This window comes from Electrophorus electricus, chromosome 2, assembly GCF_013358815.1.
Source record: "Electrophorus electricus isolate fEleEle1 chromosome 2, fEleEle1.pri, whole genome shotgun sequence".
NCBI lineage: Eukaryota > Metazoa > Chordata > Actinopteri > Gymnotiformes > Gymnotidae > Electrophorus > Electrophorus electricus.
In genome coordinates this window covers 35,171,006-35,194,989 of record NC_049536.1, presented here as the reverse complement: position 1 = coordinate 35,194,989, position 23,984 = coordinate 35,171,006, and the positions used below count along the sequence as shown (strand labels likewise).

Genomic DNA, 23,984 nt, shown 5'->3' with positions numbered 1-23,984 from the left:
TCTCGCACACCACTGGAGCAACTTCACAGCCGCTGGGTAAATATGATCCATATCTCTAAACTCGTACTGCTTCCTGCTGTGCACGTGTTTATTTTGAGTTTAGCACACCACTTCCTCATTTTCACATTCCATTTGACGGGCTGTCGGCACCTAGATGGCTGAAGCACGCGGGAATATACGGACGCTGACCCACTGGAGTTTAGTGCCCTTCCTCTATGAACTGCCATTCCAAAACCAAATTCCTGCATGGGATTAAGGTGACTCAAGGTTCCTTATAAGGACTCAACTGGGTTTGGTGAAATAAACATCAAAGAGCCAAAAAGCCTCCCACACCTATGCCACACTCAACTGGGCGTTTTAACCTGCTACTGACCACAACAGGTTACTCAGTTAGAATAGTGAGGCTACAGGAGGCTACAAGCCTGCTCTGCTCACTCAGACATTGAGCAGATGTTTTTCTCTTCATGGTTATTGTGAACATTTCTCCATGAAAAGGTCCGGCAATGTTACAGAACGTAGATGAGCAGGGCGTTCTGCAGAAAACTGAGCTAATTTCAGCTTCAAAAACACATACCTGAGCGAGAGGGTTCATGAGAATCACATGACTATATGCCACCATGGAGTCTCTCTCTCTCCCTCTCTGCATTCAGGATATCATATATGGGCTTTAACGTTAGTATTTATTATTATAGAATGAAGATAATGTATGCTTCATTGAGCATGTTTGCTATTTCTGTGCTTTTAAATACTTTAAAAGCACAAAGACCCTTTTTCTTTTTAAAAGGTTTAAGGAGTAACTTTAAAGTTCTACTTTAATGCTCCATTTGTTTGTCTGCTGGCTTTGTTTTTTTTTTTCCTTGCCTTTAGTTCCCTTCCTGCTGCCAAGTAGGACAAGACGTGATCTATTAATAGACGGTTTCTTCACTAAACTGTGTGAGGGAGAACGGTTCTGTGCCAGATAGACCTGAGTAACCCCACAATGCCATATTGTACAGCCACACTACTTAATGCAGATCCCTCACACTCACACACACCTCAGTAATCCTGCTACAACGCCGTGTAACCCCATTCCTCACTCACTGTAACACAAATACACACACACACACACACACATTTGTGTATGCACAATAGAAAAAAGCACCAATGAGGCGAGCAGTTGTGCTAGAGGAGAAGAGAACAGCAGGAGCGCCTACAGAAAGAGGAACATGCAGGCCTCCATCCTGCCTCACACACACACACACACACACACTGCCTCTGAGGCTGAGGCCCCATTATCACACACACACACACACTGCCTCTGAGGCTCCAGCCCCATTATCACACACACACACACACACCTACACACGCACATGACACATATAAGCATGCACACCACACGTGACTAATCTACTGCAGTAAACTCAACGTCCACCATCTCCAGCTACTACTCCTACGTGAACATATTTATCTGAACTACATTAAAAGAATGTTTAAAAAACGATGGGAATAGTGAATAATTTCCATATCTAATGCTTATTAGTCACGTGTGTCTAAACTTTTAAGAGGACAGTATTTAACCTCCACTGAAGTGGTGTTTCCCATGTATGTCACTTTCTGGTCTCTGTCAGCACCCTCAGTTCTCACTGGACTTGTGCGAGACGCAGGACAGAACCACGTCACTCTGCTGGCATCCTGCTCCTGCGTGGTAACAGAAGGTGTCCAAGGGTCCTCTCGCCCCCTCCCCCGTCCTGAGGATTAATTCAGGGCCTGGTACATGCGTGCAGTCCCTCATCCACTCTGGCCAGGGACAAGAGCCCCTGCCACAGGGTCTCGTTACAGTCAGATAGTGAACCACACACATACACACACATATATATATACAGTAAATGCATAATATGATTTACATATAGAGATTCAGTTTTTATGATGCCATTAAATATTTGCAATTTTTTACATTTTCTAAGCAGTTACTGAATTGGCAACATCTGAACAAATATGAATTGTAGAAAGGCCAAAATTATAATGTGTTAAATGTAGGCAAACTCCATAAACACAAAATACTATGAAAAAACCTCAAAGCAATTCAGCAACAGATGAGCAAGTACCAAGGGCAGTGGTAACTCAATGGTTAAGGTAGTTGACTTGTAATCGTAAGGTTGCTGGATCAAGCTCCACCACTGCCAAGCTGCTACTGTTGGGTCCCTGAGCAACACCCTTAACCCTCAATTGCTCAGGTTGTACTCAGTCATAACTGTAAGTTGCTTTGGATAAAAGTGTCAGGTAAATGGTTTATGTGTAAGATTGTTTTCTCAGTTCTTTGGTACAGGTGTCATGTATGAAGGCCAGTCCTGTGCAACACTATCTTTCTTTACTGTACTGCAGACACATGTCTGTCAACACGTTACAGAGCAAACAGTAAAAACCCAAACATGAACTCTCTCCCGTCTCCTACTTACAATGTGTACCTGCCCTGTTGAAACTGATTACTGCCACACAGAAAAGGTGACCTTGTGCATTATCAACCACTGTCATCAAAACCTGTAGACATCAGAAAATACCCACAGAGCTCACTGGTCTGTTCAGAAAATACCCACAAAGCTCACTGGTCTGTTTACCACGAGTAAGCATTTTGACTAAGCATCTTTTTCATAAACAGTGACACAAGGCCTTGTCATTCTGATGTCACTGACATGTTTACTGACATAAATATTTACTTTTGAAACATAAACTAATGAATTAGAGTAAATTACAGGCTTTTGTCTGTAATCCATCGTGTAGTGCTCTTGGTAAGATTTGTTTCGAGAAGTACTCTTATTGTATTGCAAATGTTAATGATGATTTGATAAATGAGAAATGGTAATATGTTTTTGGTGCCAAGGTTAATGACTATATAACTGCACTTATGTGAGGTGCTGCACTAAGTCCTAATTGGCCCAGATCTGAAGAGATTAGGAGTCTGGCGATGGCTTCTCTATGTAGGAGCCTTTTCTGTGCACTGTGGTGATCTTTTATTTAGAATACTGTGTGCCTGTGGGGTTCTGTGGCAAAGACACCACATGGACTTCAGTGGCAATGAGTTGAAAGAATGTAGCTTTCCTTTGCTCGTAATTACCCACAGACTCTTCTAATGAGCAGCACATCAACCCCCCAGCATGCGCCCTAGCCAGACTGAAGACACAGCCGTTATCAAACTACCACCACAAATAGCCTTCGGTCTAAATGGAAGCTAGCAGCAGACTCGCTAATTCACAAGAAAACAGGCAACCTTTGCTGTAAAGTAAGCCAAAGATTATGAAACAAGATCTTGTTCTTTTATGTTTGGGTCAGTACTAAATTCAGAACAGCCTGTGGTTCTGGGCCAGACTGAGGAAGCATTGAGAAGTCACTGGTGTTCCGTGATGGCTCTACAGCTCATAACATAACATAACATAACATAACATAACATAACATATGCCAACTTATTAGAGTCAAGGACAAATAAGAATTTCATGGATAAAAATGAATTACGTTTAAAAAGTTAAATTCTGTCCAAAACAGATATAATTTGAAAATGTTTTATTTTATTTCATTTATCTGACTAAAATAATAGTTTATGTATTTGGTCTTTGATTTCTCAAAGTAATATCTTGTGACAGACTCTTCATCCCAGACTGTTAACCATTCTACAACACTCCATCCATCCATGAGGCACCTGGCCTGGGACCTGGGCTGGAGGAGAGCCTCTAACAGAACAGCAGGTCCCATGGATGATCTCAGATTAGAAGAGCGGAGATGAACCACCCGAGGGAACTATGGATATCAGCTGTACGAGCAAAGATTTAGGAGACGAAATCAAATCATGTTAAAAGCGGTAGAGGTTTAATTCTAACATCTATTCCCTGGGACATGGTAGTGGGTAGGGTGGTTTGCCAATGCTGTCTGATCGCATATCCATAAAATGATTGGAGCCAAAACACCATCAGCACATTTGGGAAAATACAGAAATAAAAGACACTGTATAGTTTACTCCACAACACCAGGGGCGCAGAAGGAGCTTGCCTATTTCACACTATGAATTACTGTTGTTTGTGTTAATACATTTACCTCTAGAGCAGTTGCAGGCTAGTTATTATTATTAGTAAGTTCTACATTATTATTACTGAGTTGTATGTTAATATAAGTTATTACTCAACTGGTCATATATCTCACTTTTGATGAGCATATCATATAGATGAGTGTATATTAGATGTAGGCATTTTGTTTTAAAAAGGCTGACTTTAAACATCTTAGGTTAGGAGACCAGAGAGCTCAATCAACAGCTGACTGCATTTCCTGACATTTCAATTTCAAATCAAATTTGAAAGGCATTACCATGGTAACCTACAATAGCACTATACTGCAACCTAAAAGTCTTCAAATATTTTTAGAATGTAAATAGTAAGATTTACAAATATCCTAAAATTTCAAACCTTTCCTGGGCCACACTAAAAACATTTGTCAAACTGAAATTATTTGAAATTTTGAAGACTTGCTGACCTTGTTACACAACCACAAAGAAGTTCTGGTTGCATATATTATTGTTTGGGATTTTTTGTTGGTTGGTGGGTTGGTTGGTTTGATTATTTGTTAATGGTTGTTTTGTTTTCTTTTTAATTTTGCAAATGTATTGGAAATACTTAAATATTTTTAAATATTCTAACATAAAACATTACTCCAAGACATTTTCAACACATTTTACTTCTTACAGGATGATACAATCATATGATCAGATCATATTACATAATGCGTCAAAATATTAATGAATTAATGTAGGTTTAATCTAAGACAGTTTCACCACACAAATTAAGAACAATAAATGCATTTGATCAATTTTCTAGCAAATACATTTTATTAAGGACTAAAAAAAATAAGGGATTTGGGCAACAAATATCCATGGAGTCCCCGCCTGATGAATCTGAAAATCTAGTGGTGTGGCCTCTAAGAGATCAGCTCCAACCTTCCTCTGTTCTCATCTTACTGACCACTTTCAAAGAACTCAAACTCTGAGCTTGACTAGTGCATAAACAGCAGGAACAGAGGAGCAGCATTGACTCTCCGGTGAGGCTCTGGGCTGGGATTTAGTCAAGCTTGGGTCCTGCAAACACACGGTTCCAGCTTTGGAAGTTCAAAATACCACTTTCACTGAAACTTTGCAGCATAGCTTAAACTGCTCCAACAATTACACCTTGTCAAATGTTGGCACATAATTTTCCCTTCTCCAGTGACATGCGGCCATTGTGTGTCGAGGAGGCAGCGCACAAGGTAACAATTACACTGGTGAGGATGCTCAGGCGTGGGCATGTGGGGGGCGAATGACTCTGCAGTCAGCGCGGGGGGGGGGGAGGGGGTGACCACCATTACACCCCTTTAACAAAGAAAGGAAGCCAGTCCAGCCTTCCCAACTCTTCCCAACACATATACTGGTTTATGGCCTCTAACATGGCCTTGGTACCTTTAGACAAGCTTACAATCACACACAATTGCCCCACTAGACTAAAAGACTAAATGTTTGGTAATTTAGGCCAGCAGGTTATTAGGGTTTGACAAGGTTAATCAACACATCAGACCAATCAGTAAAATGAAGTCATGTGATGCAGGAGATGCGTCAACCAGGACCAGTTAGGATGAAAATGGAAATGGCATACAGAAGGACAGATAGTACTGCTTTCAACCTGCTCCAAGAGCAATTTATTCTGTTATGCTTCTCTTAAACCTACCTGGTGAAAGAGCAGGAAACCACATCTGAATCAGGTCCCATGGCGCAATGTTCTGTACCTCACAACAACTCAGTAAAGGCACTTTGAAAGCAGGGGTTCAAACACCACTTCTCCTCCTCATTCCTTATTTCAATCAACAAAGATTATTTGTAAAATCCCCACCAAATATCAGCAAATGTAGCCCATAATATATCGGACCATGAATCATCTGTGCATTCTCACCAGGACAAAGAGAGCCACTTCTGATGAACCATACTTCTTCAACTGGCTCACGGACAACACACCAGATGCATTCAAATGTGACCAGTGACAGGCAGAGTATAAACGGAGTATGAGGTTGTACAGATGGTGTATATGTGCTCCATGCCTGTGGCAATTACACATCCAGGCCTACTATCTCATAAACAATGCATTCCATGCATTAGAGCTGGAAACACGGGGCCGAGTGACCAGTCTTTACTGAGCATGTCCTCCTAACTCAATGAGCACGCTCAGCAGATACAACTCAGGCTCCTGTCAGTGGATTTACCTGCTTTATCTGGGTACCTGGATCGCAACTCTCTGAGCCATTAGTTGCAATAAAACATATATTACACTTAATGGTCTCTTTTCTACCCTTCTTTGGTCATTTCAAAAAATGGTCCAGACAGACACAGGGGTGGAGGCCAAGTAAAGCTTGTGTGAGCTTCTCAACGTTATCACATATGGATCTTGTTGCGTTCATGCCATTTCTCTCCCCATGAATCATGTCATTTGTGATTAGTGGAACTGTGATGGCTGTGCAGTCCATTGTCCTTCTGCCATTACTGAACCTTAAACACAAAATCTACTCTGTGCACTTCCACTTCTAATTGGACTATCAAATTCTCCCAATCCAGGCATAATCACATCAGTGCAGATGAAGCAGGGGTACAATAGGGTAAACCTAGACTTTCAGTGCATTAACAGGGCAGAGGGTCAGTATTCATCAGACAATATAAAGACAGGAGCTCTTTGTGTAAGTAAATTTCACACAGTCCACGTTTACATCCCGTATTTTGAGGGGCACAAACTTTGTGCTTTTTGTTACTGTTCTTTTAAATATGCAAACGCAGTTTGGGCCGTGAGCGGATGTACCGTCACCCACGGTCTCGGCAGAGAGCGTCTGACCCAGATGAGCTGGCGGAAGGCAGGCACTCGTTGCCTACACAGCTGGTGTGTCTGGAACTTCATAGCAATAGAGGCATTAGCTCCGTGTCCTTGTATGTGAACAGGAGAAACCTTTCACAAACCCAGGAGTATCACTCACAAATCACCTCCTTTTGCCCCTCAGCTGGACTCAGGGCAGGTGAGGAGACAAGTACCAGTCACCAGTTCGGTGAGATGTTCAGTACTGGTATACTGCTAAATATTCTCCTGTACTACAGACAGATCTGTCCAAAAGCTAAACATGATCAAAAATCAGTGTAAAAGGACTGGACCCTAATGTCACAAGGTAAGTACAAATGTGTCTACAGACATCAGAAATATGCTGAATACATCTGAAATAAATCTTGAGATAATTCAAATGATCTTGACTCTACAAACTGATATTTCATCAAAACCTTAATGGCATAATGTCCATACTGTATGAAGTCTTTGTTGCCTTTGAGCCGACCTGTAAACTGACTGCACAAACACACTGACTGTTGCATGGGAAACCTACTGAATAAATGCTAAGAGGGGTGTTGCTACGGAAACTAAATCTACTAATCACAAAAAAAAACAAAACAAGAATGAAACAACTCTTCATTTGATTTGTTCTCACGTTCGATGCAAACTTTGGGGGTGTCTCTCTTCCCAGCGTAGCTACACTAAGGGCATGTGAGAGTGTTGGAAGATTCTTGCTCCTACACATTAGCCTGATGAACATATACCTGGTGGTTGCCATGGCATCAGCAAATCAGGGTAAAAAACTGTCACAGCACCCCTGCAGTAACAGATTCATAGCATCTACACAGCTGTGTTTGGGAGTGAGTGAGTGAGTGAGTGAGTGAGTGAGTGAGTGTGTGAGTGTGTGAGTAAGTGAGTGAGTCAGTGAGTGAGTGAGTGAGTGTGTGTGAGTGAGTCAGTGAGTGAGTGAGTGTGTGAGTGAGTGAGTGAGTGAGTGAGTCAGTGAGTGAGTGTGTGAGTGTGTGAGTAAGTGAGTGAGTCAGTGAGTGAGTGAGTGAGTGAGTCAGTGAGTGAGTGTGTGAGTGAGTGAGTGAGTCAGTAAGTGAGTGAGTGAGTGAGTGTGTGTGTCACTAGCCAAGGCAAAGGCAGGAAGCCACAGACAGACTCTGTGATTTGCCAAGTTGAGCAAACAGTGAGGTTGAGCAGCACTCTGAGGCTGGGAACTCCATTACCACTAATCTGCACACATCACAGGCCAGTGCGTGGTCCACCCAGCTCGAGAGGGGACCAGTTAAAACACAGCAGAACAGAGTAACTCCTCTCAGACGCTACACACCAGAAATTACACTCCATTACTGAACTGAATCATTGCCTTGTGAACACATACAAGCTTTCCCTCACCATTACACACACACACACACACACACACACACATTGCTGGTGCTTGTGTGCTTTTGTTTCCCACTGAGGATGCAGATGGCCTGATTCAGACATGCAGCACGGGCCAAGAGCGTTATCATCAGACCAAAGGAAGTCACTCTGTACAGCTCTCTCTGTTCACTAGACTTTAAAAGAGCCACTATACAACACAACGTAAATACAACTATAGTCTACAGTACAAGACGTGGTTAGAAGCATTGTAGTAATCAAACTGAGCATGTTCTTGGTCTTTCCAAAACCTCTGTGCTTGTCTGGAAATAATAATAATACCCTGCTAGCATAAAATAAAAGTCCCCACTTTAAACCCTTCTGATTGTACATTAACTGATATTAAAAAGAAACCTTATCAGATACCACATAAAGAGATACGCAGCATTCAGAAATCAGAGTACATGTCACATTCCCTTCATTTTAATCAGTAGAAAAACACCTAATTTTATAGTTCAGGCTTTACAAATAGTTAGATAATATGATATAATTCAAACCCAGCAATGTTAAGAGCTTAAGTGACAGTTCTGATGCTCTGTGGCATTCCCTGCTAACTCATTAAGGATTCTCTAATTACCCACCTGGTGTGATTTAAATTAATTTAATTAACATGTCAGAAGACCGGCCTTCCAAGCATCGATCTGTGATCTTAAACAGCAATCTCTATAAATCCTTAAACAATGTATCAGTGCAAGAGCGCAGCACTCAACTGCCGAGTGGAGGCAATCCTGCTCAGAGAAGCTGAACATAACACTGGTGGAACAGTTCAGCGCACATAATAACTTTACCTAAGGTGGCGGCCCGAGTGACTGCCAAACAGGATCCAGAAACAAAAAGAGTTCAATTTCCTCCATCGAATGTTGGTACTGGAACAACCAAAGGCGCTTTGGGAGTAATTATTTAGAAGTCTGTGTAAAACAGACAACACATTCCAGCATATGGACAAGAAGTGGTGAACTTTTCCCAGTTCTACCACACATACTTTTTTAAACCTCTAATGGCTTTAAGGCATGGTAAACAAATAGCCTATAACTACTATAGATGTTTGGTCAAGTTACAGAGTTATTCAAACAGTTTAGACTACCACAGAGACAACTGTCTAAAACTACATACTGCAAAATCTTCCATTTCAAAACGTGGCATATCAACAGGTTTGAAACATTTAAAAGCGAGAAGCCTCTGCATGCATATACAGTTCAGTGTTCAGTGGGTCGCCTGTATAAGTACGGGACTCTGGAAGAGAGAAGGCGAACACCACGTGTGTTTTTACTCTGTCAGATCTGTCCATGTGAAAAGGCTTGTAGCCTATTCCATGTGTTTGAATGATGAAATTACTGTCGTGTGTGGATATGCCAAATGCTGAATAAAGAATGACTGCGTATATAATCAATACAACTGTGAAGCATCATTAGGGGTGCTGGGATTACCGCCACGTTAGAGAACTTGCGCTTACCTTGCTGCGGATCTGCCCCGAGGTGGACACTTTTCTGATGAGCTTTTGCGGCCCTTCTTGCTCTCCGTCGCTGTCTGAGGACTCATCCGCTGGCGCTGATCCCCCAACGGCACCCATAACGTTGTGGTGGATCCCCGACGTGCTGGCGGACCCCTTGGGCTCCTGGCGTCGGGCAGAGGAGCCACACCATTGTGGGTTAGCCTGCTCATCCGCGCAACCACACACTCCCTTCCTTTCCGGGATGCGACATCTGGACAGTGGCTGAAAAGAGGCTCTTTTCGCCCTCATCGTCCTCTGTCCAATTGCGCGCTCCACGGCATTAACTCAGTCTGACACATCAGAATACACAGAATACAATCATGTCCAACCTGAGGACATTTTCCAAATGCAGTACCTCCCAGGGCAATTTAAGTCCCAGTTTGTGCCTCCATGGTGACAGACAGGCTGCAGGCTGCACAGGCACAGACATGCTTACAGGAGCAGGGAGAGACGTGGGCAGCAAACCCTAGCGGTGGTGCAGCACAGGCCAACTGGAAGTGCTGCGAAAGCTGCGACACATGCGTCTCCATCGCCCGTCTGTGCTAAACACAGCGTGGCCAGTCACACTTAAACCGGCAACATTCCGCACCAGCTCAGTGTTGAGCTTTCCAAATATGAGCAAACTAAGAAAAGTCTCATACGGGTTAATCACACAGATTTTATATAATAACGGGGTATAAATCATTGGTCTATGGTCTAGAGTGCTGACGTGACTTCCAGAAATAAGGATCTGAATAGACTCACTTGAACTTTGCCATATTGTACTCTAACGGGTCCGTCCTGCCTGTGTCGGGCTCTTCTACGACGTACAGGAGTACAGGAGTAGCCCACATCGTCTAAAAATACTGCTCACTTTTCAGGAAAAAAGCCTACATCTTTAAAGTAGTTGATTCTCTTCACTTTGTAGAGCAAATTAGGAAAATCTGTTTTAGATTTTTCAGTTTTGTTTCCTAACACTTGCTGTGTCGAATTGTTGGTAACCAACTGGCCATGAAGCAATATTTGTATTTCCTTTGTTTATTTCTTTAGCTTTCTTTATTATCTCATATAGCTGTTTGCAAAATCAATTATTATTTCATTTCGATGTGAGACAGCGCCAGAACTGTGTTGCTATTATTAAATTACTGAAATACTGAACGTGCTTTATTGCGTTTTCCGTCATGTTTTCCACAGTCCCGTGTGCCAGGTTCAGCCTGCACGCCTGCTCCACAGCCAGAGCGCAGCGATCATGTCAGGATGCTTAGACGCAAAAATCCTGCACTAGAAACGTCTAAACCTGAAGGACAGACTCCTTCTTCCCGGGACCGCTGCCCTGCACATTCACCACAAGCTCAAAAAGACAGGAAAAGCTTGTCCGTTTCGTCGCGACTCCACAGCTCTCAGCGTGCTGTTAGAAGTCGACAGTGTTTTTACTCCATCATAAGATATTCTACGCGCACAGTCCAACACCTGCAGGTCTGCAGCAGTTAATAAATAAACGCCTTTAATCATTCTCCGACTAGGAAATGCGAATCCACTCACCAGTTCTTCCCAGGCTGGGCTGCGCGTATACTGGTATTCATCTCCCATCATAACCGCTGGTGTCCTGCTCAGACGCGTGCGGTAGCGCGTGTGCTACAAGCCCTGTGCTCGTGTGGTATCCGGCGGGGTTGGTGAGCTGCCTGCTGCTCCGTCTCTGCTCCGCGACACTGCTCGTCTCCCTCCTCCTCTGCCGGGGTCTTCCGAGGCTGCGCCTCCTTCACGTGATAAATGTCAAGGCTCAGGAGCGCCATGATGTCACGGATCCCAGACCAGCCTCTCCACTCCTCGTAGATGTGGGTTAGTTTCGCTCCAAACAACACTCGTGCAGTAATTACTCCGTTAATCTGAGATAAACAGACGAGACACTGAGCAGTGCAAGGGAAGAGCTGACTCCGTAATTACTGTGCCATTAGAGCATCGATGTGGTTTTTAGCAGCTAAAATCACCGTAAATGTTTCGGTCTATAAGGGTTTGGAGAGAACACACGGTAATTACATCATCGTGAAAAAACGATAAGGAAACCAAATAAACACTTGATAAAAGATTAAGTTTTATTTTATCCATTGCACGTAATCTCGATGTAAGGAAAATGTGACCGTTTAGACTAAAATAATAATAGCCATAACTATAGGTCTACATTAACAAGCTGCAAGGGTTACCTTAACTCACTAACCCCATCTAGCCAAGTATTTATTGCAACAATTCTATATCAGTTCCTTAATTGGTTTATTAAAGATCAATAACGTCGCTCCTCCGTCACCATCGCTTCTGTCAACTCAAAACTATAAACCACTAAGGAGACTGGAACAATTACGCCGACCAGACGTTATAACACGACATGACTCTTTATTTATTACCTTAGTTTCTGTAAATATATGCTTCGGGGAAACAAACGTTGAAGCTCCATATAGTGATATCTTCGACATGCCTAGAAAACGTGCAAAACACATCTAGCGTTTAAACACTCAAATGTAGACTATTGCTCTTCCCAAAGGTCTGATTTGAGTGTTTAACGATATAGTGATCGATATAGTTGTAAAGATTCAATAATAAAGGTTTATGTCAATTTCTGATTGTTGACCAGTGTCTTAGATGTACGATTATCGTTATGCCCAATGCCATTCTCTTGGAACCAGATATAGAGAGTGTCGCGTTCCATACGGAGGGATAATGCGGCGGACGAGTTCTGTTCTTCAGCTTTTCCCCTCCGATACGCAGCTGATGGCGGCATTCAGGGAGCTGTGATGAACGAGTGTTAATAAACCGCGTATTTACCATTCGACCCAAATACAAAAATCGACATGTATTCGCGTATGTTGATTAGAGGTACAGCTGCCGCTGTGGCTGCGAGAAGAATTCGTTATATTGTGGGACCTGTTATGTCAAAGGGTTTGAAGTGCGGAGGGCTTGAGGTCAAACACCTAAACAGCTCTACAGGTAACGGTCCTCCTCTCAGACCTCAGAGATCAGATACCTAAACACCTCTACAGGTAACGGTCCTCCTCTCAGACCTCAGAGATCAGATACCTAAACACCTCTACAGGTAACGGTACTCCTCTCAGACCTCAGAGATCAGATACCTAAACACCTCTACAGGTAACGGTCCTCCTCTCAGACCTCAGAGATCAGATACCTAAACACCTCTACAGGTAACGGTCCTCCTCTCAGACCTCAGGGATCAGATACCTAAACACCTCTACAGGTAACGGTACTCCTCTCAGACCTCAGAGATCAGACACTTCAACACTTCTTCAGTGGGGAAGGCCAGGGCAGTGGTGCTCAATGCTTTAGGTAGTTCTGCTAGTAGTCAGAAGGTTGCTGGTTCAAGCTCCACCACTGCCAAGTTGCCACTGTTGGGCCCCTGAGTAAGACCCTTAACCCTCAATTGCTCAAGTTGTACTCGGCCATAATTGTAAGTCGCTTTGGATAAAAGTGTCAGCTAAATGCTGTAAATGTAAATGGTTGTTATATATATATGGTCATTATTATATATATATATATGTGTATATATATATATATATATATATATATATATATATATATATATATATATATATATATATACCTAAACACTTCTCCAGGTAATGGTACCCCTCTCAGACCTCACTCACACAGCCTGAAACTATATTCTACATGCTCTGTTTATTGCGTCTTGGGTCAAACTGTTGTCCTTAGACTACATTCTCAAGTCATTCATAGCCATGTTAGCTGACCTATGACGAAATAGCTAGATTGCTGATCGAACAGCAAAAACACTGTTTAGTGTTTTACTTGTGCACAAAATACAAAAATACATTGCAGGTTATAGTAGAATATGATAAAGGTTTCTATATGCTGTTTAATTTGACCCTTCCTTGATTGACAGGTGACACTGTGACGATAGGAGACATCAAGTACCAGCTCAAGACTCCCAAGAACCCTGAGCTTGTTCCAGTAAATCACAGTATGTGTTATGCTGAATGTCAATCACCACCCATAAATTCTTCCTCTAAAACATTTAGCAACATCTCACATGAAATCAGTAGTTTGTTATAGGTTCAAATATTAACAATTCAGAATTAAGATGAATTAATGTTAAATAAATAATGTTGCTGGTAGGCCTTTTTGGGGCATACATTTCTTGCAAGGTTCTGTTTAAAGTGGCATTGCAGGTTCATGGCAGGTAGCTAAATAGGATTGTAAGAACAAAAATGTTAATTGCCAATATCATATATCAAAGCAGGTAGACTCTAGCCTTCAGACTCTAGATCCCAGGAGTTGGGTGTATGGCATGGTTTGTGATTAATTTTAGTAATTTTAGTTGCTGTCATATCTATAGTAAGCATATATAGGCTACACATCTCATTTAAATAAAGCTATTAAATGATCTGGAACCTCATATCTGCATATGGCTTGATTGTTACATTTAATGCAGTTTTATATGTCACAACTATTAAAGTAAGTGCTGCATGTCATCTGTGCATGTTTACTGTGGTTTAACTGTTTACTATAGACGCCCTTTTCTTATAGGATGTGACATGTCACTCAGATGCAGTAAACTATCATGGTATTACTGTTTCTGTGTATTTTATTCACTGTTATTTTATACCTTTAAGAGTTTAGCTGTGTTCAACATGGATTCCACATTCATCTATTCTATTTTTCTTATTTTGAATGTCAAGGTGAGAAACAATCCCAAAGAAAATTAATTCAAGATTAAAAACAAGCTGTGTACCAAAACTAACCTAAAAGCGAATACTTTGGAGGGAGAAGTATAAAATAGGCACTGTTGTATTCCAGTGTATTACTTTAGGATCCATGTGCCAAAAATGTATTTAGGAAAAGAAACAGGTACTCCCCCACCCGTTTAATGAGTGGAGCTGTGTGGCCTGTGACGCATCACTCACTGTCTCTTCATAAGAAGTAAAAGTACGTCATTTAGCTACAAACCACACTGAACACATCTAATATGCAGCATTAAAGCCTCATACAATGCTTCATTGTCATACAAAGAAAACTAACCTTTCACTAATGCCAACCCTAGCCTATTAATTACTTTTGACAGATTGCTTAATTATACCACAATAAATTCTGCGTCACAATTTAAAGATTCTGTCCTAGTGTCGCATATCTCACCATAAAACAGACTTGAACAAGCTTTTGGTTCCGCAATTTTTATATAGATACTACTAAAGGTTTAGTGTGCTTCTTCCTATATAACTTAAAAACGAGGTTCTATTCCACTTGTAGGACAGTTGGTTGACCGTGGTGGTTTGTGTTTTGGTGGCGCTGTGGTCGGTTGACTGCGGCCGTCTGTGGCGTGTCTCCTGCAGCGTCCGAGTCCCTCCCACAGGCAGTAGCACAGCACCTTCGCTGGATCATGCAGAAGGACCTGCTTGGCCAGGATGTGTTTCTCATCGGCCCCCCTGGGCCCCTGCGCCGCTCGGTTGCCATGCAGTATCTGGTAATGCTAACATAGCTCGCACTTTTCCTCCCTCCCTTTGCCCACCCTGATCTTCACAGTGAGTTTGTACCATTTCATTGTTTTCCGAGGTTGATTCAAATGCAGATTTTGTTGGACTAAGTGCTTGTGGATCCTTGACTGTAGGAGCTGACCAAGCGGGAGGTGGAGTACGTGGCCCTGTCCAGAGACACAACCGAGAGTGACCTCAAACAGCGCAGGGAGATCCGCTCCGGCACCGCCTTCTACATAGACCAGGCAGGTAGCAGGATGGAGCGGCCTGCTTCGTCTGGGCTCACGCTTTCAGCAAGCCATGATGCTTTGTGTCCAGGATAGTACATGAAGCTTCTGTCCTGTATGGTGTGAGGCTGGCACATGCAGTATACCAAAATAAGACATGATCAGGCTCCCGGAGACCAGGCCAACACGGAGACCTGCCTCTGTTATGTCTGTCATGCTGTTTTGGATCTAGTTCCAGGAATTGGTGCCTTAACATGTGTTTAACCAGAGTGCCTTTGCTTAGGAATGTGGACAGTGGTTTTTAGTAAAATACATATGAATTTCAAAAGAATAACGTGGATAAAGTCACTTCACTTAGTGGAATGCTGGTTTTCTAGACCCGAGTCCCAGTGCTCCCATTAAAGTCATTTGCATTTTTTTCTGTCAGTTCCCATGATTTCTTAGCAATATATGACCTTTTATCTCTTTAACTGACAGTGTACAAGCGTCATTTATAGGCTTTAAGGTTTATTCTATAGTGCATTACAGCAAACAAAGACGAATGCTAAATAGATTAGAAATAGAGATAAATTCTTTCTAGTATATATTTGTCATTGAAATCCAAAGTGTTCAGGTACTGAAATGCTGTTGTTTGTTATTCTTCCAGCTGATAAGTGTTGTTGGTTAGTCTTGTTTCAGGAGATGGACCCACTCCCATGTCTTTGAGATTAACATGGAGAATGATTTCATGGTTAATTGATTGCCTCATCGTCTTATGTCTTAATTAAGAATAGCAAGCAGGCATTGCACCGTAAATAGCATGACTTGATGTCCTGTTCTCCTGGACATCACCCCCCATACAGTGGGTGAGCAGTGCCGCGTAGCAGCGCACAGAACAGGGAGTTTGTGTGGTGCGCGTGTGTGGATCTGTGTGAAGACAGGAGGGAGGGACAGTGGGTGGAGTGTTAAATGGAGCGTCTTGCTGCTCTCAGGGGCTCTGTGCTCTTTTTCAGACCCACATACCGAGCTGGGTATAAAAATGCCTGATGGTAGACGACTTGTGCACAAACAGAAAATATTTCACACTGATGGTCTTAAATATTTCAAAAACTGTTTCATTGCATAACAAGTTAAGGCTTTGTGTACTTTCTCCTGAAATAGCTCACTTTCCAGGCAAGTGTTCTGTAGAACCAGTGAACCTGCACGCTGACCTGAGCTGTGTTTAGTGGAACAGAAAGGTCATTTGAAGTACGATTGTGTGATGTCATTGCAAAGTGACCCTCAAAACAAACAGCGAGGTATTTTGTTGTAGTGCTGACCTCTGAGCATAACTCTTAGTAACGTCCCCTGCACTCCGCTAGGTTCCGAAGGAAAAATGTCTTGGATTTTGATGGCAGTGAGGTTGCTGTGTAAAACCCCTGCAGAGCCCAGGAGCCGCGATACGAGGGGTGTGTTCACCACGGGACGTCGTGTGGCCAGCTCGCACTTCATCCAGAAGCAAAACGGGGCAGTTCTAGGAAGCGTGGTTTGTGATGAGATCACTTTTCCCACCTCAGCCTGCTGTCTTCTGCTGATGCTGCGGCCCAAAGTGACACGCGACTCGAGCGTGTGGGGAGTGGGGTGATTGAGGGGCATCGGCCAGCGTGTGTCCCTGCTCTCAGACCTGTTAACACACCTCCTGCCTACCAGCTGTTTCCAGGCATTGTGGGATTAGAGCGTTTATGACAGAGATGGACCCACCCTTAAATCTGCAGCATCTGGCTGTACTTTTACAGGCTGTATTTCCACACAATCAGCCTTATATTTACACGCTTACCTAATTATAAGGCAACTTGTTTTGTGGTCACTGGAGTAGCCGAGAACTTCCTGCCTTTGACGTCAGCGCTGTTGAATTCGTGCACACACACGGTTGAATCTTCATAAGAGATCTGAATATTCTGCCTGTGTTTAGTCACACGAGAAAAGATCGCCTCATCCGACATACAGCTAAGATGTTTTGGCCTGCGGGTGAATTAGCTTAAACACTAATGTGGTAATAGGAGTTACCTGCCAGATTAAAGTGCATTATTTTACTGAATCATGGAGAGCTGTGGAGATGTTTGGTGCGATCATCTTACGTTGAACGGCATGACCCTGCCTACACCAGTGTGTTCCAGTCTGCGGGACAGAAAAGCTTAAAGCGACTGCAGGATATCGTATGTAAAGACGAGGCCTTTATGTCCCGCGTGCAGTGTGCGGTGCGTGCGGCGACGGAGGGCCGCATCCTGGTCCTGGAGGGTCTGGAGAAAGCCGAGCGCAACGTCCTGCCCGTGCTGAACAACCTGCTGGAGAACCGCGAGATGCAGCTGGAGGACGGGCGCTTCCTCGTGTCTGCCCAGCGTTACGACGCGCTGCTGCAGGTGAGGCCCCGCCCCCGCACGGCCCCAGCCCTGTACCGCGCCCCCGCTGTTTGCCATGCTTTCATCCGCACCGTGTGCCTTGCAGGAGCATGCCAAAGAGGAGCTGGACGCGTGGAAGATCGTCCGCGTGAGTGAGGATTTCCGCGTCATTGCGCTGGGGCTGCCTGTCCCGCGCTATAAAGGCAACCCTCTGGACCCACCCCTGCGCTCCCGGTTCCAGGCCAGAGATGTCTACTACCTGCCCTTCAAGGTGTGTGACTCACTAATGCTTCTGTTACACTGACTTTCGCAATTCCCACGTTCCCTTGATTTGTTTATTTATTTATTTTTATCAGGACCACCTTGATCTTCTGTACCAAGCCGGACCACGTGTGCCAGCTGAAAGGTGCGGCAGAATTTCACGTAAGCTCTGATTTTTGCTTAGTCCGATGGTATAAAGAAAAGATCAATAAAATGGGCTGGGCCTTCTTACCTTTCAGAGTTTCTCAGCTCTTGTCGTGTGCTACGACTCTCTGCTCTCAAGAATCCGCCAGCCTGGGCCTTCCTGATTTCCCTGTGGACAGTTTGTCAGCTGCCGTCCAAGTGCTGGTACGTCAGATGTGCACCAAAGCTGCTGTTCCAATAGAAATGAAGAAATTAAGTCAGATATACAAACGGAGCCTGTTAAAGAGCGTCTGTGGTGGTGCTCTCTGGCTTGTAGGACCTTTTCCCCATGGTCTCCACTCAGCAGCTCATCCTGAGATTGTACCCCTACCAGACCATGCTGGGCACGGAAGGCCGTACTGCTGTGGAGGGTGTGCTCCGTGTAAGTCTCTCTCTCTCTCTCTCTCTCTCTCTCTCTCTCTCCCCCTCTATCTCCCTCTCTCTCTCTCTCCCTCTCTCTCTCTTTCTCTCTCTCTCTCAGGCCACACTACCGCCTGGTTTGTTCTTGTTTCAGTTTATGTGGCTATCAGAAACAGTAACAGCAGACAGCAGCACAGTAGCAAATAAACCACATTAAGACTCCCACACCATACAGCTGATTGAAAGTCATGTCCTGTTGTTGGAAGATTCCTAGTTCTAACCTTGACGGTGTCCGGCTCTCTGGGTGGGGAGGAGTCCCACTCCCAAGCTCAGTGCCGGAGCGACGACGGCTAGTTCTAACCAGCTCCTGCACTCTTTGTCTTTCCTGCATGCCTGCAGCGCTTTGAGCTGCTGGATGGGACTAGGCAGGCGTCTCCGCAGGCTGTGGTGTGTGTGGAGCAGGGGCAGGGTGTGATCCCGGGAAAGGCAGCAGTCACCCTCGGGATTGCTGACACAACCGTCACCATCCAGGTCAGGAGGCAGGTTGGGCCTGTGTGTGCACTCTTCATGATTAGAGAGCACAGAGAGGTGAACCTCTGCTCCGTCACTGCTCACGAGTGTCACCTGTGTGTGTGGAGACCACGATTCCTCCTCTGTCTGTCACACAGCCAGTTAGGCAGGTCCAGATTCAGGAGGAGGTCGGGTTCCAGCTTTTTGTCTCCCTGATGGAAATGCTGCTTCCCCACTGCAGGTTCCCGCGGGACAGCGAGCGCCTCGTCCGGCCAACGCGAGCGCCACCTTCATCAGCACCCCTTCACACGCCCGCATGCTCGCCGAGATGATGCAATCTCACCTCGTCAAGGACATTTGCCTCATTGGGCCCAAGGTGAGCATGCAGCTAGCAAGCCTAGCTAGAAGTGTGACATGGGTTCAAATGTAAGAACAAGACAGGGGAGTTCCCTAGCTGCCTGTGAAGGCGAGGATAACCCTGGTCCTCTGTGCCATACACAGTGCGTTTCCTACTCACACGGGTCTGAAACATCCAGTTGTAGTATAAACAGCAAGTTTAGACAAAAATGTTGCTTTCTTGTGTCTTTACAGGGCTGTGGCAAATCGGCAATTGCCAGAGAGTTTGCTGAGATTCTGGGCTACAGCACTGAACCCATCATGCTCTATCAGGTCTGTGGAAAATGTTTTGCTAACATTTAAAAGACTCTCATGAGTTACTGGGGGATTTTTCAGACACCTACAGGAGGATAACATACCAGACATGTCTGCTAGACAGTGTCCCTTCTGTTCACGCAGCTGGTATGTATAGCCTGTAATCCTCCATGCTTTCTGCTGGATGCTTGTGTTGTTGGCACACGGGCCTGTTTACAGAGGCATGTCTGTATATGCCTCAGTACAGCCCTGCCAGAGGTTATGCACTCTGAGGTCATCCAGTGCTCTCCACCAATCGAGTAGGAGGAAGGACAGAGGTCCACCTCCGATTGGTTGATTTTGAATTTTTTGTCATTCTCACAGATTCACACAGGAGGTTTCAGAGAAAAACGGACATTTTGAGAAATGGAAACCTCCTTAAATAGCCATCTTCATCTTCATCAGATCAGAGTCTGTTCTGTTTTAGTCTCAGAATCGTGTGCAGTTCATAATTCCAGCCTTCTGCAGTCAGAGCTGTTGCCTCACTACATGTCGTTATAATACTGTTTTTCTCCCGGAAAAGATTTTAGACAATTAAAAACGATGGTGTGTCACGGATACAGCTTAGTCCTAAGACAAAAACAACTTTTGAAACTCAGATTTCTATTCCTTAAGGCTTGTGTGAAACGCTATTTAAACTCTTCTCTAAATGGTGTGAAGTCTGTTTGGGTATTTTACTACCCTGTTATTATTATTGTTTGTTACATTTGTATAACGCCTCGAGCTCAGGGACACCTTAAAGACAGATGTCAGCTTTTACAAAAACTCACATGCAGGACATTTTAGAGTACCTGACCTCCATGTTTTTGGACTGTGGGACAAAACTGGAGACCCCAGAGGAAACCCACAGAGAACATGGAAGCCCCACCCAGATAAGGACTGGAACCCAAGACCCCACACACACTCACGCTCAGAACCACCCGACCCCACACACACTCACGCTCAGAACCACCTGACCCCACACACACTCACGCTCAGAACCACCCGACCCCACACACTCACGCTCAGAACCACACCCTCTCATAGGCTCTAAGTGAAGGTGCCGTGAGCATGCTGTAGTTATTAAGGCACTCTCATGTTTTGAATTCCTTCAAACAAACAAACCCTGAGGAGTCACTTCAACTGTAGCTTAAACACCACTGCTGCAGGTAGTGTGTGTGCATGTGTATGTCTGTGTATGCCTGTGCAGTGTGTGTGTGTGTGTGTGTGTGTGTGTGTGTGTGTGTGTGTCCGTGTGTGTGTGTGTGTCTGTATGAGTGTTTGATTGTGTGTGTGCGTGCGGTGGTGTGTGTGCGTTTGCGGTGGTGTGTGTATGAGTGCATGCGTGTGTGGTTTTGTGCGTGTGTGGTTTTGTGCGTGTGTGTGTGTGTGTGTGTGTGTGTGTGTGTGTGTGTGTGTGTGTGTGTGTGTGTGTGTGCGGTGGTGTGTGTGCGTTTGCGGTGGTGTGTGTATGAGTGCATGCTTGTGTGGTTTTGTGTGTGTGTGCGTGTATATGTGTGTGTGCGCATGCGCAACTTACTCTGTAAGCCTCGGAATGCCAGGAATGTGTCGGCTCAGTCTGAAGCAGGCGGGAAAAGGAAGCGGCCTGTGCATCACGCTGTGGCTAATTTTAGCCACTGCGGGTCAAGGGTCCCTGTATCTGGGGAAAAATTGTATTTGGGGGTATAATTCTTGGTGTCTAACCTCCACAGAGGCCTGGTCATCCTAATGACCGTGCTAGAGAACATCCCCCTCCCTCCAGTCCAGGGTCACACGGCCTTACTGGCCTCCTGGGGCCTGCGTCAGTGTTTCCCTGGGAGGTGACTTGCTGGAGTGGATGGGAGAGGAGGGCTTGTGTATAGTGCTTATATTCCACGTGTGTGGCATTTCACCTCAATCAGTAGTAGTAGTCTGGCCCTGTTTTAAGTCTTAACAAATGAAACTAAGAGGTCTCACTGCAGTGTTTCCAACGTGCTGGTACTGCACGGCTGGTGTCATTCTCGCCCTGTGATGTGATACGACCCATAGGGCACAAAGTGACCGCCCTGAGACTCTTCACCCTCATCTAACGCTTCTTGTGTGTGTGTGTGTGTGTTGTAGGATATGACAGCACGGGACCTGCTCCAGCAAAGGTACACTCTGCCTAACGGTGACACGGCGTGGAGGCCGGCCCCGCTAGTCAGCGCGGCGCGGGAGGGCAAGCTGGCGGTGTTGGACGGCATCCACCGGGTCAACCTGGGCACCCTCGCTGTACTGTCCAGGCAAGAGCCGGACCCTGGCGCGCACGCCTTGGCCAAGCCCCGCCATGCCTGCCTGCGTGGCTGAAGCAAAGGTCCTCTCTCCACAGGCTGCTTCACGAGAGAGAGCTGACCCTGTACGACGGCTCTCGGCTGCTGAGGTGGGACCGCTACCGGGCCGTTAAAGAGGAGCTCCACCTGACGGACCAGCAGCTCCAGGACAGGTCAGCCTCTCGCCTGTCTCCTGCACCTTACAGCGTCGCTGCTGGCAAAAAGGAGTTACACAGTAATGGCAGTCAGTAGAAACATGGTAAAACACATATGTGTCACACTCACTGACACTGGATCCAAATATCCACTACTGCTCAGCTGTCTGGTGTTTGACATCGGCAGCCACGTTAGTACGTTCACCCAACGCATTAATATTTGTAGTATGCCACTGTGTTATAGACATCAAGACTCGTATAGAGATTTTTTTTTTTCTTTTTCCAATTTTAACCACAAAAAGGACTTATAGGACTTAACCAAATAAGTCCAAAACTTATTTGGAACCAAATAAGGAGTTAGTCCCAAATAGTCCCTAAAGTACACATGTAAGTCTGACTGTGAAGTACACAGACTGTAAAACAGTGACAGTCACAGACACTATAGTGTAATGTTGCTCCCAGTGGAAACACCACCACGATTACGTCAGGGCGTTGCGTGAGCAGACCAGGATGTGTGTGTGTGTGTGTGTGTGTGTGTCTCAGTATGGAAGCGAGCACTATTTGACACAAATCTGATCGAGAGACACTAGATTTGTCCTTCATTTACTTACAGTCCTAAAAATGAATCAGAAGCTCATTTAGCTTCCCAGGCACACTCTGTGATGACGTACGATGAAGAGTTGGCCTCTACCTCACTACACGCACGGGTCAAATCAGACGGTGAAGGGTTCTCTGTTCCCAACCAGTCGGTCCATGTGTGTCACAGTGGGTGCTTTTGTGGGCAGTGACTCGTGTGTTGCTGACAGTTCAGTGCTGAAAGGACACAGTCACGTCTGATGTGTTCATGACCTCCGGCTGACATGAGCCCTGTGAAGAGTCGTCGGCGTGGACCTTAACAGCGGCCCTCTCTCAGGCAGGGTGACTGGGCTCAGTGAGACACGTGACAAAGCGACAGTAACAGGACACCAATCAGCCAAGCTTGGCTGAGAAGGCGACATCGGCTGTTTGTTTTGGTCTGTCCTCACTTGCCTTCAGCTGGGGAATTTAAAAATCGCTCAGAGACGTTATGGCTTAGCACTCTGTTTCTACGGCGCGCCGGCCTTTGGCGTTGAATTTAATTAGGGGAAGTGCCTCTGTTGAAATACTTTAATATCTGCGCTCTCGTTATGTGGTGGACTAAGACACAGTGGGGCGGTTCATGACCTCATTGCGGACTCGACTATGGTACCACGACAAAGGCAGACCTGCTTACTCCGCTGGCAGGCTTATGATTACATTTTCATTATTTTCATCTTTTTTTCAGTCTTTTTACACCTCACTAACTCCCAGCTGATGTTTTGTGGCCTGATTTAAAAATGGAAAAGATGCACCACAACAAAACAATCTAACAGCATTTATTTGATCTTTCTTCTGGACATTTGGTGGGTCTGACCATGTTGGTGCCAGTCCTGCTGGTCCTGTCTCTTCCTGGCTTTCCAGCCAATGTTCCAGACACACACATACACATACACACACACACACACACACACGCGTGCGCGTGCTCACACACACGCACTTCTCACCTTCCAGCCCTGTTAATGAATGAGCCCTCCATGCTGGGCTGTCAGGTAGAGGCACGGAGGATACGCTGGACGCATGTGCATACGCTGATGCTCTCCAGTTGTTTCTGCTATCACAGTAATAACTGCAGAATTACGAGCGTTGATGTTTGTATCTGCTGGTGATTGGGTCTGGT

General features: G+C 45.0%; 2 protein-coding genes across 5 annotated transcripts in view; one reads left to right on the top strand and one right to left on the bottom strand.

Moving 5' to 3' along the window:
- dgkh (diacylglycerol kinase, eta) overlaps window positions 1-11,566 on the bottom strand; it is a 44,288-nt gene extending 32,722 nt beyond the window's left edge. For 2 of the 4 annotated variants that reach the window (XM_035522228.1, XM_035522230.1), the window contains exon 1: window positions 9,727-10,102. In XM_035522228.1, the coding sequence (XP_035378121.1) occupies window positions 9,727-10,014 (288 nt within the window). In that variant the 5' untranslated portion in view covers window positions 10,015-10,102. Of the gene's footprint in view, window positions 1-9,726; window positions 10,103-11,286 lie in introns of those variants that run through there. The other 2 variants (XM_035522229.1, XM_035522233.1) reach the window with 2 other exon arrangements.
- A 912-nt stretch (window positions 11,567-12,478) lies between these two features.
- vwa8 (von Willebrand factor A domain containing 8) overlaps window positions 12,479-23,984 on the top strand; it is a 50,273-nt gene continuing 38,767 nt past the window's right edge. Inside the window, exons 1-14 of the mRNA XM_035521793.1 lie at window positions 12,479-12,723; window positions 13,652-13,729; window positions 15,099-15,229; window positions 15,374-15,484; window positions 17,677-17,844; window positions 17,930-18,094; window positions 18,180-18,229; window positions 18,324-18,432; window positions 18,545-18,649; window positions 19,027-19,158; window positions 19,379-19,513; window positions 19,729-19,806; window positions 21,907-22,067; window positions 22,154-22,267. Coding sequence (XP_035377686.1) covers window positions 12,588-12,723; window positions 13,652-13,729; window positions 15,099-15,229; window positions 15,374-15,484; window positions 17,677-17,844; window positions 17,930-18,094; window positions 18,180-18,229; window positions 18,324-18,432; window positions 18,545-18,649; window positions 19,027-19,158; window positions 19,379-19,513; window positions 19,729-19,806; window positions 21,907-22,067; window positions 22,154-22,267 — 1,673 coding nt within the window. The 5' untranslated portion in view covers window positions 12,479-12,587. The remainder of the gene's footprint in view (window positions 12,724-13,651; window positions 13,730-15,098; window positions 15,230-15,373; window positions 15,485-17,676; window positions 17,845-17,929; window positions 18,095-18,179; window positions 18,230-18,323; window positions 18,433-18,544; window positions 18,650-19,026; window positions 19,159-19,378; window positions 19,514-19,728; window positions 19,807-21,906; window positions 22,068-22,153; window positions 22,268-23,984) is intronic.